This window comes from Tamandua tetradactyla, chromosome 3, assembly GCF_023851605.1.
Source record: "Tamandua tetradactyla isolate mTamTet1 chromosome 3, mTamTet1.pri, whole genome shotgun sequence".
In the NCBI taxonomy this organism is placed as follows: Eukaryota; Metazoa; Chordata; class Mammalia; order Pilosa; family Myrmecophagidae; genus Tamandua; species Tamandua tetradactyla.
This window is the reverse complement of record NC_135329.1, coordinates 38,625,213-38,643,029: the sequence shown is the minus strand read 5'-3', so window position 1 is coordinate 38,643,029 and position 17,817 is coordinate 38,625,213. Positions and strand designations below refer to the sequence as shown.

Here is a 17,817-nt window from a genome sequence, read left to right as displayed (position 1 = left end):
TCTCTTCTATAGATAGAATAACCAGACAGAAGATCAACAGGTAATAGAGAAGTTACATAACTTAATAAATGAATTAGACCTAACAGACCTATATAGGTCATTGCACCCCAAACCACAATGATATACATTCTTCTTTAGTGCTCATGGAACATATTCCAGGATATATCATATTCTGGGACACAAAACAGGTCTTATAAATTTATATACATTGAAATTATTCAAAGCACTTTCTCTGATTCAATGGGATGAAGCTGGATCTAAATAACCCCCCAAAAATGAAAACATTCAAAAATACATGGAGACCAAATAAAATATTCCTAAACAATCAGTGGATCAAAGAAGAGATTGCTAGAGAAATCAGTAGCTATCTGGAGATGAATGAATATGCGAACACAACTTATCAGAACTTATGGGATGTGGCAAAGGCTGTGCTGAGAGGGAAATTTATTGCCCTAAATGCCTATGTTAAAAAAAAAAACAAGAAAGAGCAAAAATCGAGGACTTAACAGTACACCTGGAGGAACTTGAGAAAGAACAGCAAACTAACCCCAAAGCAAATAGAAGAAGAGAAATAACAAAAATTAAAGCAGAGATAAATGAATGGGAGAACAAAAGAAGATGAAAAATCAATAAAACCAGAAGTTGGTTCTTTGAGAAAATCAATGAAATTGATGGGCCACTAGCAAGACTGACAAGAAAGAAAGAGAGAGGATGCAAACAAACAAAATCAGAAATAAGAAGGGGTGCATTACCACAGACCCTGAAGAAGTAAAATAAATCATAAGAGAATACTATCAACAACTATATGCCAACAAACTAGACAACATAGATAAAATGGACAAATCCCTGGAGACACACAATCAAGCTACACTGACTCAGGAAGAAATAGAAGATATCAACAAACCAATGACAAGTAAAGAGATTCAATCCGTCATCAAAAATATTCCTACAAAGAAAAGTCCAGGGCCAGATGGCATCACAGGGGAATTTTATCAAACATCCAAAAAAGAACTAACACCAGTCCTGCACAAAATTTTTCAAAAAATTGAGGAAAAAGGAACTCTACTTAACTCATTTTATGAAGTTAATATCATTTTAATACCAAAGCCAGGTAAAGATGCTATAAGAAAGGAAAACTGCAGGCCAATATCCCCAGTGAACATAGATGCAAAAATTCTCAATAAAATATTAGCAAATCGAATCCAACAACACATTAAAAGAATTATATGCCATGACCAAGTGGGGTTTATACCAGGGATGCAAGGATAGTTCAACACAAGAAAATTAATTAATGTAATACAGCACATTAAGAAATTGAAAGGGAAAAATCACATGTTCATCTTGATTGATGCTGAAAAAGCATTCAACAAAATTCAGCATTCTTTTCTGATAAACACTCCAAAAGATAGGAATCAAAGGTAACTACCTCAATGTGATAAAGGGAATATATGGAAAACCAATGACCAGCATTACACTCAATGGACAGAGACTGAAAGTTTTCCCCCTAAGAGCAGGAACAAGACAAGGATGCCCACTGTCACCACTATTACTCAACATTGTGTTAGAAGTTCTAGCTGGAGCAATAAGGCAGAACAAAGAAATAAAAGACATCCAAATTGGAAAAGAAGACATAAAACTTTCATTATATGCAGATGACATGATACTATATTTGGAAGATCCTGAGAAATCTGCAGCAAAGTTACTTGAGCTAATAAATACAGCAAGGTGGCAGGACATAAAATTAATGTGCAAAAATCAGTAACATTTCTATACACAAGCAGTGATGTAACTGAAAAGTCAGCTAAGGAAAAAAATCCATTCAAAATAGTAACTAAAAGAATCAAGTACTTAGGAATGAACTTAACTAGGGATGTAAAGGACTTGTACACAGAAAACTACATAACATTGCTAAAAGAAATCAAAGGAGATCTAAATGGGAGGAAAGACTTTTCCTACTCATGGTTAGGAAGGCTAAATATAGTTAAAATGTCAATTCTCCCAAAACTGATCTATAGATTCAACACAGTACCAATCAAAATTCCAACAACCTATATTGAAGATTTGGGAAATTCATCTGGAAGGGAAAGAGACCCTGAATAGGTATAAGCATCCTAAAAAAGAAGAATAAAGTGGGAAGATTAACACTCCCTGACTTTAAAATCTATTATAAAACCACAATGGTCAAAAAGCATGGTATTGGCACAAAGATAGAAGCAATGACCAATGGAATCAAATTGAGAGCACAAAAATAGACCACCAAATCTATGGTCAACTGATTTTTGACAGGTCCCCCAAATCCTCTGAACTGGGACAAAATAGTCTTTTCAATAATCGAGTATGGAAGAACTGGATATCAATAGCCAAGAGAATGAAAGAGGACCCCTATCTTACAGCTACACAAATAATAACTCAAAGTGGATCAAATACCTAAACATAAGAACTAGTACCATAAATCTTCTAGAAGAAATGTAGGGAAACATTTTCAAGACTTAGTATTAGGAGGTCGCTTCCTAAACTTTGCACCCAAAGCACAAGCAACAAAAGAAAATACAGATAAATAGGAACTCCCCAAAATCCAATGCTTCTGCACTTCAAAAGACACTTTGTCAAAAAGGTGAAGAGGCAGCCAACTCAATGGAAGAAAATATTTGGAAATCATATCTGGACAAAGGTTTGATTTCCTGTATATACAAAGAAATCATACAACTCAGGAACAAAAGAACAAACAACCCAACTATAAAACGGGCTGAAGATATGCATAGGCATTTTTCTGAAGAGCAAATACAGATGGCTCAAAAGCACATGAACAGATGCACATTTTCATTGGCTATAAGGGAAATGGAGATCAAGACTACAGTGAGATACTACGTCACACCTATAAAAATGGCTGCTATAAACAAACAGGAAACTAAAAATGTTGGGGAGGATGTGAAGAACCTGGAACACTTAGGCACTCCTGGTGGGAATGTATATTGGTGCAGCCACTATGGAAGACTGTTTGGTGGTTCCTTAGGAAACTAAATATCGAGTAACCCTATGACTCAGCAATAGCAGCACTTAGTATATACCCAAAAGAGCTGAAAGCAATGACACAAACAGACATTCACACCCTGATGTTCATAACAGCATTATTCACAATCGCCAAAATTTGGGAACAAACCAAATGCCCATCAACAGATGAGTGGGTTAACAAAATGTGGTGTATACATAAGATGGAATATTATGCAGTAAGAAGACGAAATGGTGTCCTAAAGCACATGACGAGATGGATGAGCATTGAGGACATAATGCTGATGAAATAAGCCAGACACAAAAGGATAGATACTCTATGATTCCGCTTTTATAACCATAGTAAAACCAGACTCTTATAATACACTTTTATGACCAGAGTAAAATCAGACCCTTATAATACAGAATATAAGGGACTTAGAGATGTTAGAAGCTAAAGATGGGTGAATGGTTAGCTAATGAGGCTGAACTCCATTGTAAGGGAATAGATAGAAGTGAAGGTAGTTGCCTAGTGGGTCTATAAGTAATATTACTATATTGAAGATGAACAAGATTGACAGGTGTTGTATAGACCTATGTGTCCCACTGATTAACAACAGAAATATGAATTAGCTCTCAGAAGAATTACTTCAAACATATGATTCTTTTGGTGAGTGTGTGTTCATTGGTTTTCTCTCTCTTGGGAACAATGGAATTATCTAAAATTGAGAATGCTGATGGACTGTGGACTTTGGTTTCTATACATAATGCCTGATAAATACAGATGGCTGAAGTATGCACTGACTGAGAAGTAGATTGGTGAACAATACTTATGAGAGAAGGTTGTCCTGCTACAAAAAGTAAAAACTCATGAGGCATTCAATGATGTGAATGAACATGTGGGGCATTTGGTGAGACAACATAAGCCAGAAACAAAAGAACAAGAATGGTATGTTCACCTTTAGAAAATGCTCATAAGAAAACAGGGGCCTAGATTGTAAGCTTTTAGAGCAGACACTTTAAGTCTGGAGTGGTGATTATTATTTCTGGATTTTGAGAGGCTGTTTTATATATATAACCTGATATTTAGAGATAAGAATGAAGCCAAACAGGTTGGGGTTAAAGTAATTCAGAGAATAGGGGTAAAGAAGACAGTGTCTATAGTTTAGAATCACACATACTCTTTGAGATCAATGGAAGAAAGGTTTATTTGGTCTGGAACTGACATTTTCTGTAGTGCATAATCTAATTCATTCTATCTGTATAGTTCATTTGAACAAATGAAACACAGGGAGCACAGAATAAGAAAGAGGCCCTTTAATCCTATATAGATTATTATAATGCCTGGATACATCCTAGAGTATATTAAACAGATAATCAAAAAGTTTGACAAAGTCCCCTGAGGGAGGGGAGAAAGACTGTGGAACTATTAAACCTTACCATCGGGGAATGCTCTGATAGCATGTCAAACTTTAGGGATACCCAAATCAATAGGCCTTGCCCATGAGGCTTACTCTTGTGAAGCTTATGTAGGTAACGGAGAAGCTTAGACTACCTATAGGCATGCCTAGGAGCTACTTCTGGAAGACCTCTGTTGTTGCTCAGATGTGATCTTAGTCTCTCTAAGCCCAACTCAGGAAGTGAAATCATTGCCCTCCCCTTTATGTGGGACATGTCATCCAGGGGTGAAAGTCTCCCTGGTGATGTGGGGGATGACTCCCAAGGATGAATCCAGACCTGACACCATGGGATCAACAATTCCATCCTGACAAAAAGGGGTAAAAAAAAAGTGTAATTAATAAAGTATCAGTGGCAGAGAGAGTTCAAATAGAGTTGAGAGTTTACTCTGGAGTTTGCTCTTATGCAAACTTCAGTTAGACCTTGCTGCCTATCATAACCCACCACCTCCAACCAGGACCATTCCAGCCAATCCTAAAGAACTCCTAGGACAATGTATAAGATTCCACAAGGGTTCCATGCACTAGAGTAACTTTCCAGAAACCCACAACCTCCAGATAGGTCCCTGGTCCAGATCAGTTCTGAAACCTAGCTCAGCCTCTCCAGAACATCAGATAGTTCCATCTCCCTACCCCATATTAGTGACAGGTCCTTCCAATATGAACAATTTATAATTGCCATAGCCCAAACACCCCTAAAGAGAAAGATGGAAATATCAAAGGAGAGGTGGAGTTATACAGGAAAGATAGGATTCAAAAAATTAACATGGATGCTGAATCATTAAATTGATTTTTAATTCTGTCTCCAGTATTTTAGAGCAGCTAGATGTAAAAACCTAAACTTGTGAAATTCTAACCCATGTCAAACTCTCAAATATGTTCTATAACTAATTGTGGTGCTGTGCTTTACAATGCATAGCTTTTTTGTATGTGCATTATTGTTCACAAAAAAGAAGGAAAAAAAGTCGATTGTGATGATAAAAAAATATTTTAGCCCTCTAGCTTCCTATATTCTGGAGCAGCTAGAAGGAAAAATATGAAAGGATCATATGGTAGTCCATGACAAACTCTGGGATCTGTCCTGTAACTACTTTTTGAAGAGTGCTTTGAAAACTATTGCTTTTTTATTTCTTTGCTTTGTTTATATGTTATACTCTACAATAAAAAAGTAAAAAGATAAGAAAAAAAACATATCTACCTTTTTTATTGCCACAATAATTCTTCTTGACAGGAAAAGACAGAACTGAAGAGGGAGCTGAGTCCTTCTGCTTTGCTTCTGTCATCCATTATCTTAATACCTCCTCCAATGAGTGAAGTTGTTTCTTACTTCAAACATAATTTAAACAGCATTTTTTATGGTCCTTCGTGTTTTTCATGGTTAGTAACTCATTGTGAATTTCTCCTTCATGTCACCACCCTTAAAATTGTAATTTGTTCTCTTAAGTATGTCCTAGGATATTTGCTTTGTATATTTTTGCAAATATCCTTTTAATTCTGAATTTATAGTAGAACATTCAGTGTAACTATTTTTGTTTCTTTGGTGACCTCCCATTTCTTCCTCTTTGGAGTTGTTTTTGAAAAGATAGAGTTTTTTGGGGGGGGGGATGGAGGTTGTATTTATATTGCATTTGTTTTACTTTGCTTTATTTTGTTGAAGGGACTTTTCTGTTAAAATTGAAGCCATGGGATTATATCAATTGTTCTCTGAATGTTTTGAAAACATCCTCTGCAATTGCCTCCATTGTTATATAACAAAATTTACTCTCTATGCCTACCTAGTTTGCAGACCTTTGGTTCCCATAAACCTGAAGCTTACCCAAGGTCATCCAGCTTGGTAAAAAAACAGAAAGAGGCACAGCATTCATTCGAATGATAAGTTAAGAAATGGAAGGAAATAATAGCAAGATTGGCAAACACAAGGCATAGGAGCTATAAAGAATGATGGTATTAGTTATGTAGAACTAGAGAATGTGTGGCAAAACACCCTATTTTGGGGCATAAGTCTTGTGGTGGGAAGTGGTCTAGCTACTGGAGCTTATTTAACTTCCTTTCAAACAACAAATTCATCCTTATTGGTCAGAATTAGCAGCATCCTATAACTCTTAGACCTTCCTTCTAAGAGCTAAAATGATTGGCAAAGTAGCAAAAAAATTACTTACATGCATTTGTTAAATGCCTTAACGTTAAGAAGTCTCTTCTGTAGTCAAACCAATTATATTTAAATGATATTTCTAATATATATTCATTTTATAATGTCTGACAAATTCTTCACTTCTCTAAGTATTTTATTTTTAATCTGTAACTAGGAATAAGTATTTACCATAAATTCAAATGAGGACTCCAAAAGCTAATGCTCCAATGTCATGTACATTTTAAGTTACTGATAAATAACATCATTAATAAATATTTTATCTAAATAAGGCATCTATCTAGCTAATATTTGGACCATGGAATTATTCAATGTCTATTCTATGAAACATCTGTGCCAGATTTATGATTGAAGTCTCTACTCCCTTCATCTATCTGAGGATTTTATAATCTTTTCTAGAAATGATATTAGTTCTTTTCTAGAAATGATATTAGTTCTGGCTCCTACTGGTTACCCTTTTCACCACATTCTCCTGTGTCTTATGCACAGCTTTGTGGATTCCCAAGGACACATATCTGCTAGGTGACACTGTGCCATCTACCCATCAGTAATCTCTTATTCTTGAAAAGGAATGTCTTTGATTTCTGTGTTTTCTAAGTCTTATCCCTTCAAATGTCAATGATTTCTGTGAAACTATGTACACTAACTTGTTAAGTCTTTTACTGAATGCATTATCTATTTTTTACTCATTGATTTATAAACATATGTAGCTATGTGACAATTCTAATCCTTTTCTATTTTCTTTTCTTTGAAATACTCCGCTTCCTCTAATTTTATTTTGCCTTATATACTGTACCCAAATTCTACAATACTAAAGTTTTATAACTAACAATTTGGGCATTTTTATTCCTCCTTTTCCCTTCTGATCAAATGAACTGATTTCTGAACTATCTTCCAAAAGCTTCTAAGATATATTACACCCCTTCACGGCCATGCTTTTGGGCATCTTTCCCTAGTTAACTACTCAATATGCATAACACCTTTTCTCCTTCAATGCCCTCGCCTTCAGTTGGAAAAATATCACAAAATAGGTACGAGTTTACTGGGGTCAATAAGACTCAAGTTCACTCTTCAATTTAACAGTTATATAAACTTAGCATACCCCTTAAACTCCCCAAGGCTCCAATACCTACCTTCCCTACATCCCCTCCAGTCATTGTATGGCTCAATTAAGATAAGATATAGGGATTTTTTTAATGTCTTAAAGAATTAAACAACCTACATTTGTTTACATTGTTATTACTGTCCATCGTTTATATTCACTCTCAGAGATGTAAATTTCTTAGATCTCTTGGTTCTCTTCTACAATGCTAAGTTTCACTGAAGTTCACAGAGAACACCTACTCTAGACCATGGCTTTATAATAATCAATTAATTAATTGCTAGACAATTCCATAAGAACAGATATGTCTGCATAGTGAATTTTGGAGGCACTTATAACCCTCCGTCTGAAGTATCACATGTTCCAGTAAAATGGAATTCTACTGAAAACTATAACTACATCCCATAAGATATATTTTACATTTACATATACATGTATACATATAAAGTGGATATATTTTCACGGATAAGTGTGACAGCCTCATTGCTTTTTAGTTTTCCCTGGGTTACTACTTAAACCTTTATATTCTCACCTTATCATCTTCTGAGTGAAAAGAAGAGCATAATTTTACTATTCAAAGTTTACTGGTTCTCAATTAGTTTTTGCAATGATCCTAGCCATTGGAGATTAAGAAATTTAAACTTTCTAGCTTCTATTGCCTTTGAGTGATCAAAAAATTATTGAAGGTAAAAAGGCATTTAATGAATTTCACTATTTGGAGACCTGAAAGTAACTCCTTTTTGAAATAATTATTCTTTAAAATGCTTATTCAACAATTTTCATACATTTATACAGAACATTAATCAGAAGAAAAAATTTGAAGTGCTTTTTAAAATTTTCCTGGAGAATTGCTAATCCTTGTGAATAATAAAACCAAATATTTACAAACATATTCCATTTTAAATACTTTGTGGTTTCTATAGTGATATAGATTAATTTCACTTTAATTTGTTGAAAGAGTATTAAAATTTGAGAAAGGATAATAAAATGAATATTTGTAAAACTGAGTTTTATGTGTACTAAAATCAGGATGGTATTTGGAGTATAATTATTTCCTTAAACACCCTATACAATAGTCTTTTTGTCATTAAAGTGATACATATATGACCTTCATTTATTGCTCAGATAAAAAAAAATAACATCTTTTTAGATAATCAAAGAGAAAGTCACATTGCAAAATGCAACATTAAAACTCCAAATAGGATTTAGCAACTCTGTTAGAGCAAGTATAGCCAGAAGTCTTGTTTTACCCAGCCAGCCCTAGTCTATTTTTAGGGTTTATTTGGATTAAATATATGCCAGAATATAAATTAATTTACCCAGACATCGTGTTTCGGTGCCACTCCAGAGTCCATTTGCTAAACATTCTCTGACATGAGAGCCCACGAGTGTGTAACCTGTATTACATGTAAATATTGCTGTGGCTCCATAAATTGTCAGCGTTCCAATTTTGTTACCATTTGGAGGAAAAGACAGGCTTCCACATGAGATAACTAGAAGGGGAAAAAACATGAAGTGAATATTATTGCAGATGACTTTTGTGCTTAAAAATAATAAAACCTTTAATTCTGACTTTCAATTAAGAACATGGGGCAGTTAAGTTTGCTTAGGGATGGACAGAGCAGTCATCCAGGTAGCTTAACATTCCTTCTCTTATCTCCATGAATACAAGCTTAAAGTTTACAGTATATTCCAAAATATTATGGATCCCTTTAATTATACATTATAATTGTATATTTCATCCTCACAAGTAGCTAAAGTTTTTTATATATATAGCATATAAGCATATATACACATTAGCACATTGATCAAATTAGTTGCCTGTTATTCCATTTGTATCAGTCACAAGAATTATGATAGTGAGCGCCTACATGTCTAATAGGAATTAAGAAATGTGATTTTCTTTCCCAAGTCAACCAGCTGGTTGCAAGCAGTGTGGTATGAAAACCTGGGACTTCTGACTCCAGTGGCAGTACTGAGTTTTTTTCTTTCATTACATGCATATTTTGTTGGAATAATAAATTTCATAGAAATACTTACTATACACGACATGCAGAACCTTTCTGAAAATTAAAACAAATAAAATCTCGACCTTAAATTTTGGTATATAGGGTGACTGTAAGTCCTAAGTTTTTAACAGTTGTCCCACTGCAATTAATAGCATCTACTTTCACTCACAAAATACTCCAGTTTGGGAGATAAATTTAACACCTTTGTTATAAATACTTATTAATCACCCAAATCTCTTCATCTCAAATCCATAAATCTTTACTCGCAGAAAACTCACAGAATCTCAGGGGAGTAAGCAATCAAATCCAACTGATTATCAGAGGCTTACATGTGTTCTAAACAGATGAAAATGAATATGCTAGAAAAGTTATTCTAACGTGCTGAAAAGTTCTCATAGCACTAAATAAGTTAGCCATAAAGTGCTTAGGGCAAATCTGGGCAGTAGCTAAAAATTACTGAGAATTTATTTGTATTGAAGTGATTAGAGGCTTTAGTAAAACATGGTGATTAAAAACAGATTCTGGTCTCAGGCTACCCAGGCTCAATACTGGTTCAGCCAATGACTAGCCAAGTAACCCTGGAAATTTTTTTTCAAATTCTCTGGACCCTCATTGGTTCATCTGGTAAAGGCTGATGATACTTCATGCCATGTACTGGTATGGCGAGGATTGAATAAAATTGTTTATGCATGCGTTTGAAATAATGTCCTGCACGTAGTCAGAGCTTAATCAGTGTTAGCTAATATTAAATATATATTGCAGGATCTACTTAGTGAATTAAATCAAAAGTGTGAAAATCTTTACCAAAAACTCAAGTAAAGATAAATTTATGCATGAACCACTTAGACCAGCCCTAAGCTGATTTCACCCCAACATGTGATAACTCAAGTTCCACTTCAAATGGACGCAGTCAAGGTACGTGTTCTAGAGAGGATAGTTCACCAGAAATTTGAAAGTTCGTCCCTATAGTCGATCCTGATAAGAACAACATTGTGATTGAAAGAGCATAATATACTAATTTCTTGGATTGCTAAATCATTATTGTGTCATATCTTATGAATTTAATAGTATTACTAAAATGTTTGCTGTACCAAATGTCAATGAATTCTAGTAGGGTATAGATTTTTATAATTTGTTATGAAGTTTTCATTAAGTCTTTTCTCAAACACAGTATGAACTTCACTTTGAACTATGATATTTAAAGGTCCATTTGTAGCCATTTAAGATAATTGGATATTGTTTTGAAACTTCAGCGCTAGTTGGAAATGTGTTAAATCACAATGCTGCCTGCACACATTTTTTCTTAGAGATCTTAACACACTTTTGATGGTATACTAACAGAAAGGCTCACTCAGCTTTTGCATGTGTTTCTATTCCTTTAGCCTCTGTTGAAAATATCCTGCTGACAAATCTATTTTGTTTGTCCTGTTGTAAGGTTTATTAGATTGTAAAGAAGAACTAACGGAGCAAAATTTTAGCTTTTCAACAGCTGGATAATGGGATTTCAGACCCAGAGTTTCCTTTGGCAATAAACCCAATACATTAATGAGGATAACAGCACCAGTTTGGAAAAGCTAGCTTAATTGAATGTTAGAACCCTTCACAACTAAAAATAACCTTTGTCAAACATCAAAGGGAAAGCCTTAATTCCACATTCTTTTCTCCCTTCAAATTTTCACAGATTTTTCACACAAAAAAAATTCACACACAAAAAAAGAATTCAACAGGGAAGAAAAAAAAAAAAAACTCAGAGGATTCATGGTAGTTGTTTTTAAATATATGAAGTGTTGCGTCACCCAGAGAATGGAATTGTTTTATTAGGCCCAGAGGGATAAAGCCAACATTCTGGATATAAGTCAGAGCGAGCAGATCTCAACTTAAATAGAAGGTCTAAGTCAAAATGAAAATGTTCAAGTATGAAATCAGCTACTTCACGGGGTAAGGAGATATTACTAGTTAATTAATATGGGCCAGATATTTCCTTGCTGAGAATATTATCATGAAAATTCGATTTTAGTTTGTACAGAGTCATGTCCGATGTCCAGTCAAATCCTGATTTTCTAGATAGAGATGAAATTCATAACTGGTAGAAATATATTCATATATGTCTAATTATCAATTCATGCATACTTCTTGTTACAAGTAGAAGGTCATCAGAGACCAACCTGCCTAGTCACAAGCTGGTCTATGTCTCTTTTAAGAGAACTCTTAAATCAGCAATTATGAAAGAAGTATTTAGGCAGTATTGCCAAGATTTAGGCAATATTCTTTGAATATCTGTAATATAATGAACTGAGAACATAGCTGTCTGTATCTGTGTATGTGTCTATACTGTTTAAAAGGCAGAGACAATTTTTGCTAATTGTTGAAGTTCTGTGATAAAATCTTCATACCTTTGAAACTATGAACAAGTCAAATAATTAAAAAATACAAAAAAAAAATTAGTTGCCTCCAATTTTCCACTCCTTGTGCTAAGAAGGCATGTGGACATCCCTGGATATTAATCTTAATCTTGCATTATTGTTTATTGAGGGATAATCCTTGGTAGTCAATTCTTCCAAAAGAGTAAGACAGCTGAGATAACAATTTAATGCTGTGGCTTAAGTTTCCTGTCTTCTTCGGCCTTGGAAAGATGGGGCTCTCTCAAATGAGATAATAAAAGAGTCTGGAATTAGGATAACTCAAATGCTTCAAAAAGTGATGACTGTCTCCCTGAATTCATTCTTGTTATGGGTGTACTTAGTAGTTGGTCAAGGGTCATCTCTTCATCTAGGACTAACTGGACAGGCCCAAAGGGAAATTCTACTACTCCCAACCCCTAAGTAGTTAACCTAAAAGAATGAAGCAAACAGAGATCCCGTAATCAGGGCCATTTTAGACATCCCAAAGATAACTAAAATAAAATTTTAGTGCCTTAATGATGCCAATAATTTGAATGATGATGCACTTGAAGATTTTATTGTTTCAGATGCAAAAAACAAAAATCAGATAAAGTGACTTTGTGTTTCTTTTGTGAGACCCTGAAGCTATATAACATGGTGGAAAACTGAAGTTACAGAAATATTTCATTTTACTCCATGCCAGAAATAGAATTGCATTTCAACTTCCTGTGTTATCATGCATTTACTTAATGGTAAAATATAATATTGCCAGTGTTCATATTGGGATTTGGGTGTGTGTGTTGGCAAAGTAGAGACCATGAGAGATAAAGTGATTTTAAATATAATGTAAATATAATATGAAACAAAATTTTGTTTAACAAAAATAAAGTATTTTATTTTTTTTTCCTTGTAGAATCTAGAAAACACTGTAAAAATCTTAAGAATCCAAAATTTTTTTCCTACTTTTTTTTGGATGCAACATTTTGAAGATCTTTAGCAATTTTCATTATTAAATTGACTTATTTTCTCAGATATTATTAATCGACTTTTAAGAAAGTAAAGGGTCACTTTGCTGAGATACTAAATATTTGTTCTAAATAAATAAAAGTAATAATAATAGCCAAAATAGTAATCAATAATGAGCCAAAGCTGGTTGTGACAACTATATACATAATAACACTAGTACCTATCAAGTAAATATTAAAGGAAAATTTTAGACAAAATTCAAATGATTGCACTTGTTTGTACTGTTTCTTCCATTCTTTACCAATTACATATGTGAAAATCTGTTTTACGTTCCAGATGCTCAAAAACTTTGCATTTTGTGCCATGTGTGTATAACAGGTATTTTCAAAATATGATTGCCAAACTCCTAGGAGTCCCTGATATTCTTTCAAGAGTCTACAAGCTTCTTCATTTTCCAACTTTATCACAGTTGAATTTTCTCTACAGACCTTAAACAAAACAACATATTACAGGAGTGAATGCAGAAGATGATATGAAAATCTAGCTCTCTTCTATTTAGCCAGACATTAAGGAGACCTGTAACTTTTTAAAACAATAATACTGTCCTCAATAATTTTTATCATTTTTGAAAATGAAAAACTTATTTATAAAAGTGTTGTGATAACACATCATTGTTTTATTTTGAATAAATTAGCACACAAACTTTTTCTCGGTTTTGTTTGAATGAATTAAAAAATAATTATTTTAAAATAAATTTGGTTTTATTAGGTAATATGGTAATAAAGAAAAGTTCTCTGGGTCCATGGTAAAGGCAGAATTCTTAGATGGACCTTAGGATACCCTCCCCTGATATAAAAACACCTTAGAAAACCCCTTCCCCTTGAATGCAGGCAGCACTGTGATTAGAATTCTATGCAGTTGACATTGGAGGCAATCAAAACTGAGATTATCTGGGTGGAACTTACCTAATCAGGTAAACTCTTAAAAAGGAATGAGTCTTTTCCAAAGTTAGAGAGATATGAATCTGGAGACGGCCATGAGGTTTGGGGCCTAGAGGGGACTGATGGCAAGGGACTGAGAATGGCCTCTAGGAAATGAGAATATGTCCCTTCCAACAACTACCAAGAAAATGGTATCTCTGTCATATAACCCAAAGGAAATGAGTGCTGTCAACAAACAACAAGCTACTTGACACTTTCTAGCTTTGTGAGGCCCTGAGTAGAGGACCCAGCTAAAGTATGCTGAACACCTGAGCCACAGAAAATGTGAGGTAACAAATTTGTGATATTTTAAGCCACCACATTTGCGATAATTTGTCATGTAGCAAAAGAAAACTAATATAGGTCCTCAATCATGCTTAAGAATATAAACTCCCTAAGATAAAAAAGCTTAAGAATGGTTGCATTCAGAGAGGCTGGGATCTGTTTTAAAGAAAGTGCTTTTTCTGTTGTGTTGCTAGTTCCTCTAAACCGATGCAAATGTACTAAGAAACGATGATCATGCATCTATGTGATGATGTTAAGAATTACTGAGTGCATATGTAGAACGGTATGATTTCTAAATGTTGTGTTACTTTCTTTTTTTTTTTTCTTTCTTTCCATTAATAAAAAAAAAAAAAAAAAAGAAAAGAAAGTGTGTTTTAAATGACATCGGTGAAGGGGAGTTTTTGACTTCTATAATCTGGAGTAATTTCCAAAACATTTAAGTCAAAGAAGGAAAGCCGGAGCAGTGGATAAAGATTTCTAAATGCTAAGCAATCCCATAATTTGAACATACTTATTAAATATCACAATCTCTAATATGACATGTCAATGTTAATAAAAAAGGTGAAAAATCTTTGATAACCTCTTCAGTTGTGCAGAATTTTAAAAATCTTAGTAGAGATAGAAATAAGTTGACGACACCAATATGAACTTAGGTCTTTTGGGGAAAAGAAAACAAACAGAAAAGTTTCAGTTGAGTCACAAAGTGACCCTAAGTCCTGTGTCAATTTTCCCTATCCCACTGATCCTATAGATATAATACATACCTGTTAACATGGCTTTTGGTTTCTTATACCATTCTCCACTAAAAGATACCAAAACTTCTTGAAGAATAGGTGATTCTATGTTTGGTTAAGGAAAACTCAGAATGAGCATAATTCATTTTGTCTTTCGAAGGAAACAAGGACTATTTCAAAACTATCAGAAGAACAAGATAAAAAAGGCAAGGAAACAGAATTCCCACTAGACAAATTGTGACTATTGGAACTATAAACATTCATAAAAGCACTCAAAGAAAAGGCAAACAATGATTTCAGTTGGAGCCAAATGCATCTAGAAAAGGCCATAAATCCTTAACAAAATGTTGTATAGGAAAAAAATCGTGACCACAATATGAATCAAGGAATCACTGACATTTACAAAATAAATGTGTGTGTCCCCAGGTGGGGGACATGCAGATAAATGGTTATGTGACTGATTATTGCTCCTGGGCCAATCCCTGTACTGGAGCCACAAAATCAAAGTACATTAGAAAGCTGTCTCTCAGTAGTTAAGGGTAGATTCTTTCGGAATGGTAATATGAGCCCTTAGTATAAAAGGCTTGTGGTAGCCAAAATACACAGCTGGCAGGGTCGTTCCTTCCCTAGGCAGATACGACCACCAGTAACTGGGCATCCCTGAGAAATTAGGAAGGCAAGAATAAACTATTCTGAGAAATGTTGCATCTGCACAAGTTCTAATTCCTTCTCCTCCTGACTTTAATGATTTGAACCTCTGAATCACAAAAGTGACTTTCATGGGTGGATAAACGTCAGAATGATCGTGTGTGAATCTGGGGAAGGAGAGCGTTTACTAAGTGGCAGAAATATAATAGAGAGGAAATTCACTACAAATTCAGTGACTGTATAATTAATCATCCAAACCAGGACACTTTTCAGAAAGTGACAAGGGAACCACTAATAGTTACCCTGGAAAACAGACTTCAATCAAGACTGTCCTGGGGAAACAGGGATGCGTGCTCACCATGACCATGAAGAATGAGAGTTTCCTGAGGTCAGCGATCCTTCCTAATTTATTTCTGTGTTCCTAGTGAATAGCTTGTAGTACGTGTTTAATTAACATTTGTTCTATTAAAAGTCGAAATGAAATGATTATCAAAGACAGCTAAGCATGAATTCTTTTGTCTTTTTCCTTTATATTCTGGTTTATTCTCACTAAGCTCTGTATTTATAAATTTTACACTGTTCCAACTACTTGTTTCTATGCATGATAATGAACTGTGAACAATGAATAAGATTGTATACTAAACAGGTCTGAATCAAATAGTACTCTGAACAATACTGTTTTTTTTCTATTTATTCATATTTATTAGGAAACAAACTCAAGGACTTAAATGCTTATCTTGTACCTAAGAGAATAATAATCTCCCATTTCAAGACAGTCATTATTTGAGAACACAATACCTTCAGCATAAATACTATTCCCTAAGATCCTAATTAGAACTTTTGAATAGTCAGTGTATGGAATTATAGTTATCTATTTAAACACAGGCTTATATTTGTTTTTAAGCTGTTTTGAAATATTTGGGTACTCTAATATTAGAAATTCTAAAACTAGAAATCTAATACTAGGAATCTTGTGAATGATCATTCACAAAAGGAAAACAGAACATTTTACATCTAATCCAGTAAAATGCTTTAAGTATGTCACTTAAAAAATAGGTCTTCATCATTATATTTGTTTGAAATGCTATTCATTTACATTTTATCTATAGGACTGTGATAGATTGCAGTGCTTTAAAAATGAGGATGCCATTATGTCAGTAATTTAGAATGCCTTGGAATATACCTATTACTTACCCTTACAACTTGGTCTCTCCTCTCCTATGCTCCATGTCCCATTAGCTTGGCACTGGACAAGTCTTTGGCCCTCTAAATAATAGCCAGGACTGCAGCTCAGCACTACTTGAGCTCCATACTCATGCAATGATCCAGAAACCAGTCTCCAGATGACATGTTCTAAGAGTTGAGCTTCAATTTTAGGACAAGTTGCCGCTAGAAAAGAAACATACTTAACATCATCATGTGTTCACAAAGGAACAGGCCAAACTTGATTTTAATGCTGGGCTGCCACATGAAACAGATTGAGCTATGCAAAACAGATGTGATTACGTATTATTCCAGGTTTTCTCTCTTGTACAAATTCTTATGCAGGAATGATCACATGTGAAAAATGCATTTAATAGCCACATTCCATGGGTGCTGGAAATCTTGTAAGTCAGACTGAGATTTAAAGGAGTAAAGGTCTTACACATAAAGTTGATCTGTACATTTGGAGTTGATGGAAATCTTCATTAGGTTGATAAGCTCATATTTATGACAATCTCATATATAATTTGTTCCAATACCTTCTGAGGAACTTGGAAAAATAACTGTGTAATCAAAAACCAGTCTGGAGGGCGGGCCGCGGTGGCTCAGCGGGCAAGGTGCTTGCCTGCTATGCCGGAGGACCTCGGTTCGATTCCCGGCCCCAGCCCATGTAACGAATACGGAGAAACAGAATACAATAAAAACAAGAAAATGTTTCCCTTTCTTCCTTCCTTCCTTCCTTCTCTCTGTCTTTCCTTTAAAAAAAAAAAAAAAAAACCAGTCTGGACACTAATTTTCAACAAGTAGATTCCCTCATTTCTTTTTCCCTATTTAACACCCATATATAGCATTCTCTGCATATTATTATATTTATGCATGCACAAAGACACATGTGCATTACATTAGTACTGTTCA

General features: G+C 34.4%; 1 protein-coding gene across 1 annotated transcript in view; it reads right to left on the bottom strand.

Moving 5' to 3' along the window:
* The window catches only part of CSMD1 (CUB and Sushi multiple domains 1), a 519,811-nt gene that overhangs the window by 84,527 nt on the left and 417,467 nt on the right, over window positions 1–17,817 (bottom strand). The window contains 2 exon segments of the mRNA XM_077151716.1: window positions 9,016–9,189; window positions 16,894–17,088. Of these exon segments, the coding sequence (XP_077007831.1) occupies window positions 9,016–9,189; window positions 16,894–17,088 (369 nt within the window).